The sequence below is a fragment of the Salminus brasiliensis genome, chromosome 13 (assembly GCF_030463535.1).
Source record: "Salminus brasiliensis chromosome 13, fSalBra1.hap2, whole genome shotgun sequence".
In the NCBI taxonomy this organism is placed as follows: domain Eukaryota; kingdom Metazoa; phylum Chordata; class Actinopteri; order Characiformes; family Bryconidae; genus Salminus; species Salminus brasiliensis.
The window spans coordinates 16,640,154-16,655,593 of NC_132890.1; the positions used below are offsets into that span (position 1 = coordinate 16,640,154).

General features: G+C 39.8%; 1 protein-coding gene across 5 annotated transcripts in view; it reads left to right on the forward strand.

Moving 5' to 3' along the window:
* Positions 1 to 12,798, forward strand: part of carmil2 (capping protein regulator and myosin 1 linker 2) — a 59,911-nt gene extending 47,113 nt beyond the window's left edge. For 4 of the 5 annotated variants that reach the window (XM_072694525.1, XM_072694528.1, XM_072694527.1 and 1 more), the window contains 7 exons: positions 1,725 to 1,829; positions 2,259 to 2,295; positions 4,659 to 4,730; positions 5,723 to 6,076; positions 8,425 to 8,532; positions 10,082 to 10,186; positions 12,401 to 12,798. In XM_072694525.1, the coding sequence (XP_072550626.1) occupies positions 1,725 to 1,829; positions 2,259 to 2,295; positions 4,659 to 4,730; positions 5,723 to 6,076; positions 8,425 to 8,532; positions 10,082 to 10,186; positions 12,401 to 12,627 (1,008 nt within the window). In that variant the 3' untranslated portion in view covers positions 12,628 to 12,798. The remainder of the gene's footprint in view (positions 1 to 1,724; positions 1,830 to 2,258; positions 2,296 to 4,658; positions 4,731 to 5,722; positions 6,077 to 8,424; positions 8,533 to 10,081; positions 10,187 to 12,400) is intronic. The other variant, XM_072694526.1, reaches the window with a different exon arrangement.
* Positions 12,799 to 15,440: the final 2,642 nt, after the last annotated feature.

A 15,440-nucleotide genomic window follows, 5' to 3' on the forward strand; every position in this document is an offset into this window, starting at 1 on the left:
TTAGATTTTGGAAGTTGTTTTTTGATATTCTAAGAGATTGAAGGGTTTAAGTGTGTGTATACATTTAGGAGATGTGAAATGCAGGCAACCTGCAGACGTAATCAGGATTTCGAAAATGGGCTCTAAAATAATTTCCCCCCTACATTACCAACTTACTAATGCATTATCAATGAATTGTAAAAGCATATATCTCACAAACAGCTCTAATTAACAAAACATATACTGTTCATATATGCTTTAATGAAATACTGTAATATATGTAACGTGTAACATTGTACACAGTTTAGTAATTATTTTGGTACTGAGCATCAAGAAAACAAGGAAAACAATAATTTAAATAATGTAAGGTTAAAAAAGGGGTGGCTGAATAAAGAGGAAGCAGCTCTAAACAAAGACTCCAAGCCATCAAGCAAAATAAGGTAAAGAAAATTCAAACAACCTAACAAAAAGATGTGTGGCTTGGGAGGAATTGGTGGGTGCTATAATAGCATGTTGGTATTTAATTAAAGTACTGTCTTAAAGCATTAAGCTACTTGCGAGGCCTTTGTGTGAAGTATGAGGGTTGAATGTAGTGAGAACATCTTGGAAACTGCCTGACTGGTTTATTATGGATATGTATGCAGATTCTACAAGGATGATGTCATTGCCTTTTTTAAGGAATGATGTAATGCTCATGCGAGATGTAGTGTGCTGAGTTTCTCTGCCTCTGTGTTCAAATCAAGTTAAAAATGAATGAATAGCAGCATACCCCCCCATGCCTTTCCTAGTGCCAAGCAGGAGAAATAAGCAGATTAGTATTACTAGTAGCAATGATCTTGAAGAGCAAGAAATAGTAATAGTTCTGATTAGCAGTAACAGTAGCAATAGTAATATTGGTAGTAATACTGGTAGTAATACTAGTACTATTACTAGTAGTAAAAGTAGTAACAATACTGAATGTTAACGAATAATTACATGACTGAAAAGTAATACATAAAAATGTTGAATAGCTCTAACTGATGCAGTAGAATTTAGCAATAATAAATAGTAGCAATAGTAGCAAAAGTACTGCATTGAAATTAGTACTGATAGTACCAATAGTACTGACTAGTAATAAATACCAGGAGCAATAGTCTATAATAATAGCAATTAATAATATTATATTCATTAATATATGAATAAAAATAATACATAGTAGTGATAGTCCTGAATAGATCAGGTCCTGACTAAATCACCAGATTTGCCCAAATCTTTATTTTAAAATGACTTCCATCTCCACTTTCCTGTATTTTCAAAGAATCAGGCATTGGCTAGGTTGAATAGGTTGAATAGGATTTTTGTTAACAATCCTTAAAGCTTGTTCAAATTAGTAACAAATATGAATGGGTTTTGGGTATTCAGCATGAATATGTGAAGTCCATTTGATCTTTAGATTAGATTGTAATGGTGAAAGAAAGATCTCTCCTGTCAGATGAAGAACATCTCATCCTGAGCTGTGTAACGCTATGCCTGGCAGCTGAGGTTATGGAGGGACGCAGCCTTTGATGTTTTTGACTGTGTATGTTTAAGACGGTGCCAGCTGCCCACAGTTGTTTAGGATGTGACTCACTGGAGGCCAGTGTCACTATCAGTAAAAAAATGGCTAGCTTGTTTTCACACCATCCTTAAAGGTATTTGTTGTTATTTGTAGCAAAATGCTCCTTGTACCTCTTGTCATTTTAGTCACTTCTACAATTTTTTTTCAGAAGCACTCATCTGAAAGCTCCTCCAGTTTTGAACAGCGGCTTCATGTTATGCTTCACCGCATGGGAGTTGCCAAGACACCTCCGTCCGACTCTAAAAAGAGCCAGGTGTGTGTGAGTGTGTGGGACACTAGCCCTGTGCTTAAAGGGTTGTCAGATTTGTGTTTAACCATGTGTACTAATTGCATTTCAAGCATAACGGTTTTCTACCTACACTGTAGGTCTTTATGTTACACTGTGAAGTTTTCTTGTCTACCAGCATCATTTTTTTCCAGACTTCTCTAAATAACATTCAGTTGTACTAAATCTAAGAGACCATTAAACACTCCCCCTCATTCATTACTGCCCATAAATCATTTACTGCTATCTGATTTGTGCCGTCTAACTGCAGCCTTCCCTTGTAATATCCACGCTCTTAGCTAGTACCACAATATCAGAAACATCGCTTAATCTGCACAAGGTAAAGAAGGTTCCTTGACGAACGGGGGATTATGCAGCGGCAGACATTTCAATTAAAGATGTATTATCCTCTTACAGAGCAAAGACGAGGAGCTAAGGAAAGCCAACTCAGAGGGTAAGGTCCTTCTCTTATTCCTCATCATCATCATCATCATCGTCACTGTAGCACATAGCTTTTTGTCCTGGTAACTGGAGATTTGTTGCCGCATTTGAAGATGTGCTGCATTGGCAGATCTGCGTGGCAGTGGTGGCCGTCTCAGGCAGCGCACTCAGAGGATATTAGATGTGACTTGTGCTGCATAGAGAGACAAATTCTAGCATGCTTGCAGGGCACCAGTGTTGTCATGGCTGTAGTTTTTGACTCCCACTGGGTGGTGAGCTAATACAGCTGGTGTGCTTTACGTTTGCAGTGCAGTAGCTCAAAAACATATTTTATACTTAGTTGAAACTGACAAAAAAAGATACTGTTATTTGTACACTGACAAAAGTGGTGCAGTGGGTTTAATTGACTCAAATGTACACATGAAAAAAAATTATATCTAGAAAAGGCATTGATCGGTATCAGTATCTTGAGCATATCAGCAGAAAATGCTGGATTGGATATTGGAGGGAACTAAAACCACGAACAGTTGTGTGATGTGATGTTTGCTGTGTACCTGTGAGGTAGGAGAGTATTTGAGTAGTTTGAGCATTATAGCCTACTTTTGTATGTTCATCTTAATGAAGTATTAACAGCTCATGCATAACTCATGTTTAGCTTAGTTTAGCAGTAATTCTTAATTTTAATGAATAGTAATAATTGGTACTATTATTAATAGTACTACAGAATAGTTTACTGGTTATAATAAATAGTTAGAATAGCATTTAACAGCAATAAACAGCTATAATAGTTTTAAGATAGTAGTACCATTAATACCAGCAATAATAAGGAATAGTAGTAATAGATTTAGTAGTAATGCATATAGCAATGCAATAGTAGTACCAGTACAGAATATTAATAAATAACTGTTATACTATTGAATAGTAATAAATAGTAATTATAGTGCTAAATAGTAGTTATAGTATTAATAGTAATGCATAGCAGTAACAGTAGCAGTAGTAATAATATAAGAATAATAGTAATAACAAGTAATAATAATAATAATTAGGAGTAATAATAGCAATAGCCATGTTCATCAGGCCTGCAAATTGTCCTGATTAGCAGTGACAGTAGCCATAATATTTATTAGTAATGAATAGTAGTAATATTCGTAATAGAAATGCTTAGTATAAATATTAGAACAGTACTGAATATTAATAAATTGTTGTTACAAATGGCTGCATATTCTAAAGCTTAATTGTGGTATGACATCTTAATTTATTAATATGGCATGTGCAAAATTAATGGCACAATTGTTCTAACTATGTTAACTTTAGACAATAAACAGAAATCTCTGAAATGTACAGAAATGTAGATGGTATATTCACAAATAATGTATAAACTAGACATGTATGAGCCTGCTCCTTGATATCTACCATATCATGTATTGGGCAGGGCCTCCAAGCACAGTAATACTAACCTCAGATTGACACAGCACAAGCATACTGAAGCAATTTGTGGCTAATCGTGTGTGTGTGTGTTTGTATTGAACAGAAAATGGTCTATAGCTTAATAAAGTGGAGGTTCTGACCTGCTGCAGTCAGAACCTGCAGAGTGACTGTACTTTTAAATGCCAATACTGAGAACCTCCATGACCTCCAGAGCTAAGGGGTCACACGTAACCACCAGGAGTCATCTGTGTTTATTTGTGAATATGAGGAATGTGACATAAAGAAACCATGATTTTCATCCCCCACTGCACTGTGAAAAGGCAGGTGTGCTATCCACTAGAAGTAAACCCCTCCCTCTCTGTTGTATATTGAACAACGTCAGACTCAAAAATAAAGATGACCTAAGTAATAATCTGACAGAGCGAAAACAAAAAATTGACCCAGCGAGCAGCTGTTTGACGCTCCACTGAATAGCTTCAATAACACTGGGTGCCAGAAGCAATTGCTGTGTTGTATCTAATACCTCTGGGCAGCACTGCTGGAAAAGTGAGCCAGATGACAGCGTTTCTGCTCTTGAAAATGTGTTGTTTTTCAGAATGGAGGGGAAGCGCAAATAAATGTGGCTGGAATGTTGCAGCTCCACCCACTAAATGGATTTTTCCCGTTGATGGAGACAGAGTCTACAAGTCTCACAATGACACATTCCTAATAGTCTTTAAATGACTTCAGTTCCTCTGAGTGAGCTGTAGATAAGCTCTTCTTTCTGAAAAGTAATTCCTCTAGATTTAGAAAACATGTCTACAAATTCAGTTGTCAGTTGTTGTTTTTCTCAGCTATGCACATCCTTTTGAAATTGTAATATTGAAACAATATATTTGTTGATGGCCCAAGTGCTGTTTGATTTGTTTAATGATGCCATTTTAATATCTCGGCCTATTTTGTTTTCAGGGGCAATACTGGACAGTAAACCAGAGCCTCCACCCACCTACATGAAGCCTCGCACAATGTCCACCTCTTCAGGTAAAAAACAACTTACCCCTCGCTTTCTAATTTGCCTTTAATTGCTTTTTTTGCATCAGGATGTACTCTGAACTCTGGTCTGATATTTGTATTTTTGTAAATAGCACAGCCATACAACGCACTTTTCAGTGTATAGTAGCGTTTTTAAAACTGATAGTTTTACATTTCTTTTAACTCATAAGATAAGCGAGGCATTTTACTGTAACTGACTTCACTGTTACAGTAAACAAAGTCATTCAGAGTAGTTAGATGCAACATGTTCCATAGAAGAGAAACTTTAACATTGTTCACAGTCATGGAGAATGGAACTCAGTGTTTATAAAAGCTTTATATGAGTTATTACATAAGGTGATTATAAATATCCGATCAGTTGTTTGAGGCATTGATTTATGATAGTTGTAATATTAGATTCTGGCCTAAAACATATATATATTTTTTAATGATTTCATGGTCAGAGAGGTCATCATTGCAAAATAGTCCTCAAAAGAAACATTTCTCAAAGATTTTCCACTATTTTACTGTTATGAACATTACATAGGAAACCTTGCATGTAGGTTAACTGGTTCATTTTTGAATAGTAAATGAAAATGCCATATTTGCATTGTGGACATCACCACTATTGTTGTCTAAAAGACTGTCATGTTGTCTGAATGACTAGTGTAATGTGTTGAAAGGCTTCAACTCAATCAAAACACCAGCATATCAGATATCACATGAGGCTGTTGAGTGGTTGTCATTTTACACTTTAAAGTAGTTCACACAGCAGACATTTAAACCACTTGTTATATGCTGATTGTGTGTCTCAGTGCTGCATATTCTGTAACAAAGGTGTAAATGGAGTGCAATAGTGTAAAATAGCTTAAAACATAATATTAGAATATGAGAGTGTAATATAGCTAATATCAATTTATTCAGATCTTTCCGATTGTATTGAGACAACCTTACTGTTAAATCACAGTACAGTAACATTAAACCTGCTCTGTCTTTCTCAGACACCAGGCGCCCAGTGAGAGGAGGCAATGTGGAGCCTCTCCGCACAGATCGCCCACCGCTTCCAGAACGACCCTTAGGCCCTCTGCCCCCCAAACCAGCCCTCAAACCTACTCTGATCCCTCCCAGTGAGACCCCTGCGGCCTCCCGTACCATCACACCTACACCCAGGCAGCCCAGTCCATCTCTGGAGCCACAGCCAGCAGCTGTGGAGGCTGGACCACCAACCCAGGCTCAGCCCATAGAACCCCCGACACCCTCACCCCGCAAAGAACCACCACCCGCCCCATCACCTCGCAGGGTGCTTAGCACAGACTCCCGCGAGAGAGCAGAGAAAGCACAGTCCGTCACTGAAGGTACACAGCATTGCTCTCTAACAAAATGTGGGATTTCAGGCAACACATGTTGTGTAACCTTTAACACAATCCAGTGTTTTATTTTATCGTATTGTATCTATGTCAGTGATGAGACTAAAAGGGTGTTAGCACAAACATTTTGGTCAGTTTGGTTAGTGTTAGACTGTGTAGGACATACGTACATGGATTAACATGGCCAAGAACAAAGACAAATGTGTTTAGAATGTGATGGTAAGTATATGAGCTGTTGCTGAATGATTTTTTATTACTTCATAAGTAGTCATTTATATTAACTTAAGATAAGATAAGATAAGATAAGATAATCCTTTATTAGTCCCACAAAGGGGAAATTCAGAGTGTCCCAGCAGCAAAGGGGTAGCAAGACACTTGAATTTTTGAAAATTACTGAGAATTACAGATTAAATAATATAAATTACTTAATAATAAATTAATAGACAAGACTATAAAAGAAAATTAAAGGTGACTTTTTCTATTAAACTGAAAGAGTTGGGAGGGAAATGTGTTGGCATAAGGTAAAGCAAAGGCTCATGGCAGCCCGTAACCTGTAAAATTACATCTCCTCCTACTATGGTGGATCTCATTCTTTCTTTCTCTCTTTCTTGCTCTCTTATCTCTCTCGCTCTCCTTCTCCCTCTAACACACACACACATAGACACACAAAACTTACATGCACGAGCCCTTATAAGGGTCCTTAGATATCCATCACTGTCTAAATGGATTTAAACTCTAACAGTAGGGCCACAGAATAACTGGGCCATCTCTGTTTTCCTTCAACACCTCCCCTGATGGCAGCTCTTAATGTTGTAAGAGTCTACAGCTTTCTATAGGCTCAGTTGAAGACAATTTAATTAACCTCCATCAGATCAATCATGTAATTCAATACCAGGGAGTGAAGCCTAGTCAATGGGCTTTGGGCTCTGAATCGCATGCATTCTTCAAATGGTCAAAGTACACATAATGTGTGTGTGTATATACAGGTGTTAAGTTACGTTAAATTTCTCAGACCTCCATTAGCTTGTTAGGGCTATAGCTTGTTCACAATAACCATTAGGGAAAAGCCAGGTGATGTAAATTTCACTTCAAACTAAAGCTAGTTAGCTGCCTAGCTCTGAAAATGAAAGACACGGATGCCCAGCAGAAGTCTATGTGAAATAACAGAGCGTTTCAGGTAGCCTTTTCCACAGCTTGCCATTTAAATAAATAATGGCAGTTAACAGGAAATGCAGTAGTTAAGGTCCAGTTACCAACACAACTTTCTGAGAGAAGTGTAGTCATCAGAAGAAAATCTTTTCCGCATCCTCACCACAAAACTTAGCGTCCAAAGGTTTTGACGAGACATCTGTCATTTGTAACGTCATGCTTACTCTGTTATTCATTATAAGCTATTCATAGTAACAGAATTTTACACCAGAGTGCCCAAACATTTAGATACCACTGTATATAATATCAGAAAAAAGAAGCAAAATGTCAAAAAGTATCTTTAAAATATATATGACATATATAACATGTTAATAATATGTTAATGCTGATGCTTTATTACAATTTCCTGCTAAACCAGCTGTTAAGTTATTAATTTTCCAATGTCTGAAAACATATTTAACAGAGGAGTACACAGACGCCTCAGCCTCAACTTCAATGTGAAATCAAATGTATGCAGTCCACCTTTGCCTTTACTGCAGTTTACATAATGTTCTTACTTTCAGTTTTTCTAAGAAAGAAAGGAAGGTTTTGCCATACCTCCAAAGTTCAGTTGTGGAGATTGGAGCATTCTCTGCATCTCAACACTCAAATTGCTGATTGATGTTGAGGCCTGGACTCTGGGGAGGGGAGTCCATTGGTTTGCGAAGAGCAGCTGCTTTAGGCGTTTGGTTCATGAATGATTTTCTTAGGAAGGGCTTCATAATCATCTCCACATTCCTAGAGATCTTAGTGTTGAGTTGTCTTCTTCCACTGAGTCGTCTTCTCAGTGGAAAGATGGACAGAAATAAAAATATATCCTAGAAAAAAATAATTTTCACTGGAAATTAAATAGCATTGTATTACTTTTACGGCATTTGTAACCCTCTACACATAAATGTGACATGTATCTGCACAAATTCAGATGCATGTACTACTATTTTTCTGCATTTTACAAATGCTTATATTGGCATTCACCCAGAATTCCCATTTTGATGCATTCCTAATACAGCATCTAAATTTTTTTACACCACTTCATCAAATACTTCTCCCCTGTCCCTCCTGCCCCTCCTTGCAATAAGAGGTTGTATAGCGTGTTGTGTGCTGTGTGTTGGTGTAGAGCTAGACACTGTACCTCTCTCCCTATGTAGAGACCCTCCCCAAACCGCGGCCCCGCATGAAGCCCTCACCTCAACGTCGCGCAGTCTCTGTTCATGAAGACGCCCTACTCCAGCACGCTGCCCTGCTTGACCCTGAGGGTGAGCTTCTGTCCCATCTCTTATATCGCTCTCTCCCAGCCATCCTCCTTCACTCATTTTAAGGAATGTGTAAAAGTATTGTTTGGCAACAAAAAGCAAATGTAGAGTTTTCACCTCCCAGTAGTCGATAAGCCAAGACATGATAGGTACCTAAGGTTTGCTTCTTAGTAGAAAGTGGATATTTGAAAAAAAAATAAAAATAATAATTTAGTCTGAAACAGCCCACACTCACACTGTGTGATGTGATGTTGTTAGCTGTGTGTTTCTTCATGTCAGGGAGTAGAGGGGTAATAGATTGTAGTTATGGAGAGTAGAGCATGATAGCCTTCTTTCAGATACTTGCCTTAAGCAAAGTGCTTCATTTAAAACCAGCTAATTTTCAGGATAATTCTTAAGATTTTGATATCTGTATTGGTACTGGAAAAGAAAAATGGATCTCTAGTTTTCACCTTTTTGATTTATTTTGCCCATCCCAAACACTGCTTATCATCCAAAAAAAAAAAAGATTGTATTGTACATGTTTATAACTCCAATCTGCAATCATGGTCTTTATAATCTACAAAATATTGTGGTTTCATTATATGTTTTACAGCCTCTGGACCTGACTAATTGGGTTCTGCAAAAACTGTCTTTAAGAATCTCTTTTGATGAAATCAGCAATCAGTGATTGGATAGTGATACATGTTCAGCAGTTTTGTATACTACCTCAGTGAATCTGAAATGAAGCAATCAATACATGATCATGTGAATATAGACTTTCAGCCTTAATCAAAGGGGTTTACCAAAAATACTGCTTTAACCGTTTAGGAATTACTATCAATTACTTACATATTCCCTACATTTTCACATGCTCAAAAGTAATTGACTGATAATGAGTTGGATCCATGGGTTCTATCAATGCTTATATTTATATATATTTTTATATATAATAATCCCCCCCCCTTTTTTTTTCAATTTGGCACTTAACTAATTAACCCACCCCTTCGTAACTTCCCCTAGATACTCATCCTCAGATACATACGAAGCCAGCCACCATCTTTTTCAAGCTGCCGCCAATGCAGCATCGCCAGGCAGCCAACATGCTTGGTGGAAAGCACCGGGTGCCCAGCTCCACCACAGCAGCTAACAGATGTGTTGACCAACATTTTAAGAGTGAAGAGGGGAGAGGGCCAACTACCCACCCGGAGAGAGCACGGCCAATTGTGCTCCCTCTGACGGCGGCTGATGGCAAAAGGCATGATGTGAGATTTTGACTTCCAGGTCAAGCTCATTAGACCCCTGAGGCCCCCTCTGAGCCCTGTCCAATTACTTCTGATCCTGTGAAAATAAAGGCACATTTGAAGGCAAATGTGAAAAATTTCTGTAATCCCTAAATGTTTCAAATAATATTTTTCTTGAATATAATATATCCTAATTCATTCATTTCACATCCACTGAGGTGTTGTACAATATTTCTCTGTCCAAATACTTGTGAACCTGGCTTTATCCATTTCAGTGTGTTTCTGTGTGTTGCAAATGTGTAATTAAAATTTCCTGTGGCCCATCTTAGAGCTGAAAGCTGCATTGCCACGGCTGCAAAGATCACCGGTGCGAAAGCGGGTGAACTTGGGGGAGTTGGAGCCCTGCTCAGAGGCTTTACCCGAGAGTGAGGAAGGTGAGCTGAGCAAGACTAGGAAGAGATTAGTTCAGTCAAGTGTGTCCTCCACAATTAAGTGGGGGAGCACAAGCAAGAGAGAGCATGAACGAGAATGCACTGTATATTTAAGTGGAAATTAGATAATAGAAGCTTCACAGTAATGTGATTAGCATAAACATACACTATATGTTCAAGGTTACACAGACACCTCTTCTAATTAGTGAAATCAACCTCTAAGATGCACCCACTGCTGACGCAGGCATTCAACTGTGCACACACTACTTGTGTAATCTCCAAAACCTACTATCAGTAGAATGAGACTTGACTCTGGAGCAGCAGCACATGAGCTTAAGGTCACAGTGCCCAATGCCAGTCGTTGGGTAGAGCAGTGGTTACTCAACTGGTCCTCAGGTCTTCAGACCTGAGCACATTTTTACTCTATTGCTTTGTGTTGCATGTTGAGTTGGCACAAACTCAACTCGGCATTGGGCTGTGGAGCAGTGGAACTGCATTCTAACCAGTGAAACTCCATCTAATATCTTCAGGATGAGTTCTTGGGAAGCACTGTAATTAAAAAAAAAACATCCAACCTCAGAACATGACTTTATTGATGCTCTTGTGGGGCTCCAAGTGGTCTAGCTAAGACACTGCCACTGTGAACCAAGGATTGCTGGTTTGAATCCTGGGTCATGTTGCCTGCCATTAGCAGCCAGATGCCAAGAGAGCACAATTGACCTTGCTTTCTCCAGGTGGGTAAATGGCACACTCTTTCACTGCAACCCATAATTTCAGTGTAATGCAGGCTGACACAGGCGTCTGCTAGCCACAGCTGGGTACCCAGCGCTTTCCCCGTGTACGCATTGGTTGCCCAGTGACATTGCATTGGCGACAGTCAGTGGTGGCTGGTTTTGTATGTGTCAGAGGAGGCATGTGTCAGTCCTCACCTTCCCAGTGTCGGGAACATCACATGTGTTAGGGGAGAATACTAATGAGTGGGTTGGGTCATTTTCTATCTAAAATTGGGCAGGAATTGGGTAAAATATAATAATAATAATAATAATAATAAATAATAATAAAAATACTTGTGAATACAAACAAAACCTCACAGTTATGTAATAATATTTAGTGTAAAACCTTTCTGAAAGTGTAGAGGCTGTTATTGCAACAAAGTGGGCCAAAGTATTAAAACCATTAATACTACTTTTCTGAAAAAATGGTGGTCCAAACTTTTACATTGACATGTATTATACTTTTCATCAGCTCCGCTAAATGATTCGGGTTCCGTGGTTCAAACACAGATGCCTGCGGCTTTAGTGGGTGTTTATGAGAATCCTAGCTCATTTGGAGTTGATGAGCATTGCAATATTCCCCGCCTGTCAGCTACTGCACTTGCAACCAAACTGCCATGCGGATCAGATTACCTGCAGTGCAATCTGGACAAACATCTTCAATTACAAGCTTGGTGGGGGGGTTAATGATCACCTAGCAAAATGTGTTGTTGGACACAGATCAGGCCATTGAATGGATAGTTTGGAGAAAATAAAGATTATTATTTCCCCTGTCCTTAATTTTGCACTGGAGCTATGCGGCTAATGTAGTTAACAATTAATAGAGGCTTATACCCACCAATTAGCAGCGTACAAGCTGCATGCCTAATGCCTAAATGGCTTTAAACCATGTCAAGTTGTAACATATTTTCTAATAGACTTCCTTATGTGCTTTATGACACTGTACACAGCCCAGTAAAACTGAACACATGAATGTTGCATAGCTACATAGTAAAACTGTATAAAAACAGTAAACCAATGCATAAATGTCATTTAAAATCGAGTGTCTAAGAGTCTTATCCAAGTAGCAGCAAAAGCTGTTGTGAAGATTAATTGTCCCAACAGCACTTAGGCTGTTTATGATTTAAGCAACATATTAAAGTGGATTAAATCTGTTTGGTATACATAATTTCAGGCTAATAATGTGAACACAGCCGTAGCTTTACATTTTGCAAGAGACCCTAAGTTGTCTTGCAACCTGCTTTAGCTTCAAGGCAAAAGGCACCTCATTCTGACAGTGTGCTTAGTTGTTGTTTACCACCTTAGCTCAGGTTATATGCAACATTCTTTGAAGCTGCTGTCTGTGGGCTGACACTACTTTTTGAAGTAGTCTTGTAGACTTGTCTCAGCATGGCAGGTTTTCGCATTGACACAAGCCTGTTTTGCTTTTCTACTCCACCCAAAGCCAAGACAGGCGGAAAGGGAAATCGCAGCGAACAGACCAGTGGAACAGACAGCACCACGGTCAGCGAGAGCCCACCAGAAGCCAGTGGGACCGGGACCGGACCTGAGGAAGAGGAGAGCAAGCAGGAGCGGGGCGAGACAGCATCAGAGCAAGATCAGCACACAGCGCAGGGAGAAACATCAGACCAAAGAACTGAAACCCCCTCACCTGAGACGAACATGGACTGACCCCCTGCGCGCAATCTATTTTCTATCATGTCTACCTTTGCCTTGCACGTCAGATTATGTACAAAAGAATGAATTATGAACAAATGCGTTTTAAAAAACACACAAAAGAGAGAGAGCAAATCGTTACATATACTTGTTAATAATTATTAAAAAGTGAATTCTGTTGTGTCATCAAGAGTGAGGCTGATTCTTTTATATTTCTAACAGACAGGTAGTGTGTTCCCCCCGTGTCCATGTGGGCCTGGTGATTTGGCAATGCTAATCCCAGGTGTGTGAATGTGGGATGAATGACGGTATGGACTGGCGCCCTTTCCAGGGGGTATTCCTGCCTTCCTCCCAGTGATTTTAGGTAGGCTCTGGACACACGGCAACCCTGACCAGGAAGACGCAGATAAGAAAGTTGATGAATGACTGAATCTGAAAGATCCTGACCGCTCACTGGATGGGCAGATTGCTTTACATTAGAGGCCAGGCGTCAGCTGGCAAAATGCAAAATGGTTGGTGACTCCTTTAAGACTACATTTCCCAAACTGGCTCTCTGCTAAGCACTCTGAGAGTGGAAGAGAGCAAGCATTTGTATCGAAATGGGTGTGAATATGTTGGTGCATCTGCAATCGCTCGTACAAGTTTCCACATAAGTGCCCAAAGGCACCCTCTGCTGGACAGAGTGTCGACTGCACAGGCATGTTTTTCCCCCTACATGCTGTAGGTTGTGTGGCTGCATTGTAGGTTAAAGCATTCGTGAGCAATTCTCACTTTTAATGCAGACAACTGTGATCTGTTAGTAGAGCTGATGTCTCAGATATAAACAGTCCTATTCAAATCTGTATGAGGAGATCTGTAGCCTCAGAACACAAAGGGGCACATAGAAAGGGCGTGGCCCTGTATTAACAGCTTATGTGACAATAATTACCAAGATGACCATCTTAGACTGATTGCATTTGATCATGTTACAGTATAATTACTCATTTTTGTGTGCCCACCTCTTCCCAGTGATGGTATTATGTTGGGCATCCTATGTCCACTATTGTGGTGCATTAGAACATGGCCTATCCATACTCTCGTATAAAACAGTGGCATTGTCATTTGAAAATCTCAGCTTGCCTGAAGCAAAGCTGTGCAGCAGAACGCAGTCTGCACCCTGAGATCGGAAGAGCCCACACGCTCTTGAGTCATCACTGTGCATAACTGTGTGTGTGTGTGTGTGTGTGTGTGTATGTATATACTCCCCAGTAACACCACGTTACTCCCCTGACTAGGCAGTGAGCCGTGCAACTGCAGATTTGGCTGGTGGAGGCAGTGAAAGCGCAGGAGAGCCATCTGTGTATGTGTGGAGAGATGAAGAGGGAGGGAGGAGAGGGAGGATTAAGCCAGGAGAAAGCAGAGGAAGCTCCACCAGCGCTGTGGAAGGTGTGAATAATGCCAGTCCACCATTTGTGATTAAAAACAGAAAGCATCTCATTCAGGCTCCTTTTTTATAGTGCAGACACTGCCCAAAGTGTCATTCTCATCTATTTGGCCATGCACGCATTAAAGGGGAATTCTACCTATTTTACCTCCCTCGATACCGATCCCGATAATGCAGCCACACAGTTCAGATAAGATGAGCTGCTGACTAATGCTGAAGTAAAATCACTTTACTTTCAGTAACAGTTTCTTTAATGAGACATTCTGGACTGATTGCTTTAGTTTAGTGGAGTTTTAAATGACTGGTTTATAATGTGGTTAATATCTTATAATCCAGCCTGACTCTGTGTCATGACCACTCAACTCCCAGCTCCTTTAAAACACTGCAGCCAAATCACTTGGACTGATATTTGACTGATATCCGATATTGTTTGTCGACTACTGCCGTGAAAGAACTGGTTGATAGTGGGTAAAGGTGCTATGATTGGGGTTTCTGTAGTGTGTGTGGGTGTGTTAGCTTTAGCGTTAGCCTCCACTTGGCTCTGAACATGCTGTTTGATGGTGGTTTAAAAACAATGAATGGTTCTTGCGACAGGAAAACATTTACATTTAAAGCATTTAGCAAATGCTCTTCTCCAGAGCGACTTACAAAGTGCTTCACTGGTTACTCCGAAAATACCCTTAGCTAGTTTGTATCGGCTAGGATCCAAAGACACCTTTTAAGCCTACATACTACTAAACACAAATGTCAGTATGGGGACCATAATGCTTGACACTACACTTCGCCCAAGTACTCTTGGACGAGGTGGGTCTTCAGTCTGCGTTTGAAGACAGCGAGCGACTCTTTGGGTTCAGACTTTGGTGCCAGGACAGAAAAAAGCCTGGACGCTTGTCTTCCATGGATCTTAAGGGATGGCGGGTCAAGCAGAGCCATACCTGAAGCTCAAAGGGGTTGTGGTACTGACCGGCTTTTGACCACTGTCTTTAAGTACAGAAAGGGCTGGTCCATTCTTGGCTTTGTAGGCCAACATCAGGGTTTTGAATCTGATGTGGACAGCAGCTACAGGAAGCCAGTGAAGAGAATGCAGCAGAGAAATTATATGTCTGAACGTAGAAACGTTGAAAGCAGAGGGAGACCAGCCAGAAGAGAGTTGCAGTAATGAAGTCTTGAAGTGAAAAGAGGCTGAACGAGCACCTGAGTGGCCTCTTTAGAGAGGAAGGCTTGAATTTGCAACATGACTTGAGAACAATAACTGATCATCCATGACTACACCAAGGCTTTGTGCTTCTGAAGACGGAGTGACAAGAAGTGGATGTGTCTCCCTGTCATGTTACCTTTCAGATATTATATTTTCATGTTCCACTGTAAAATAGTTAATTTTATGCTGACTCTAGACTCTTTTATT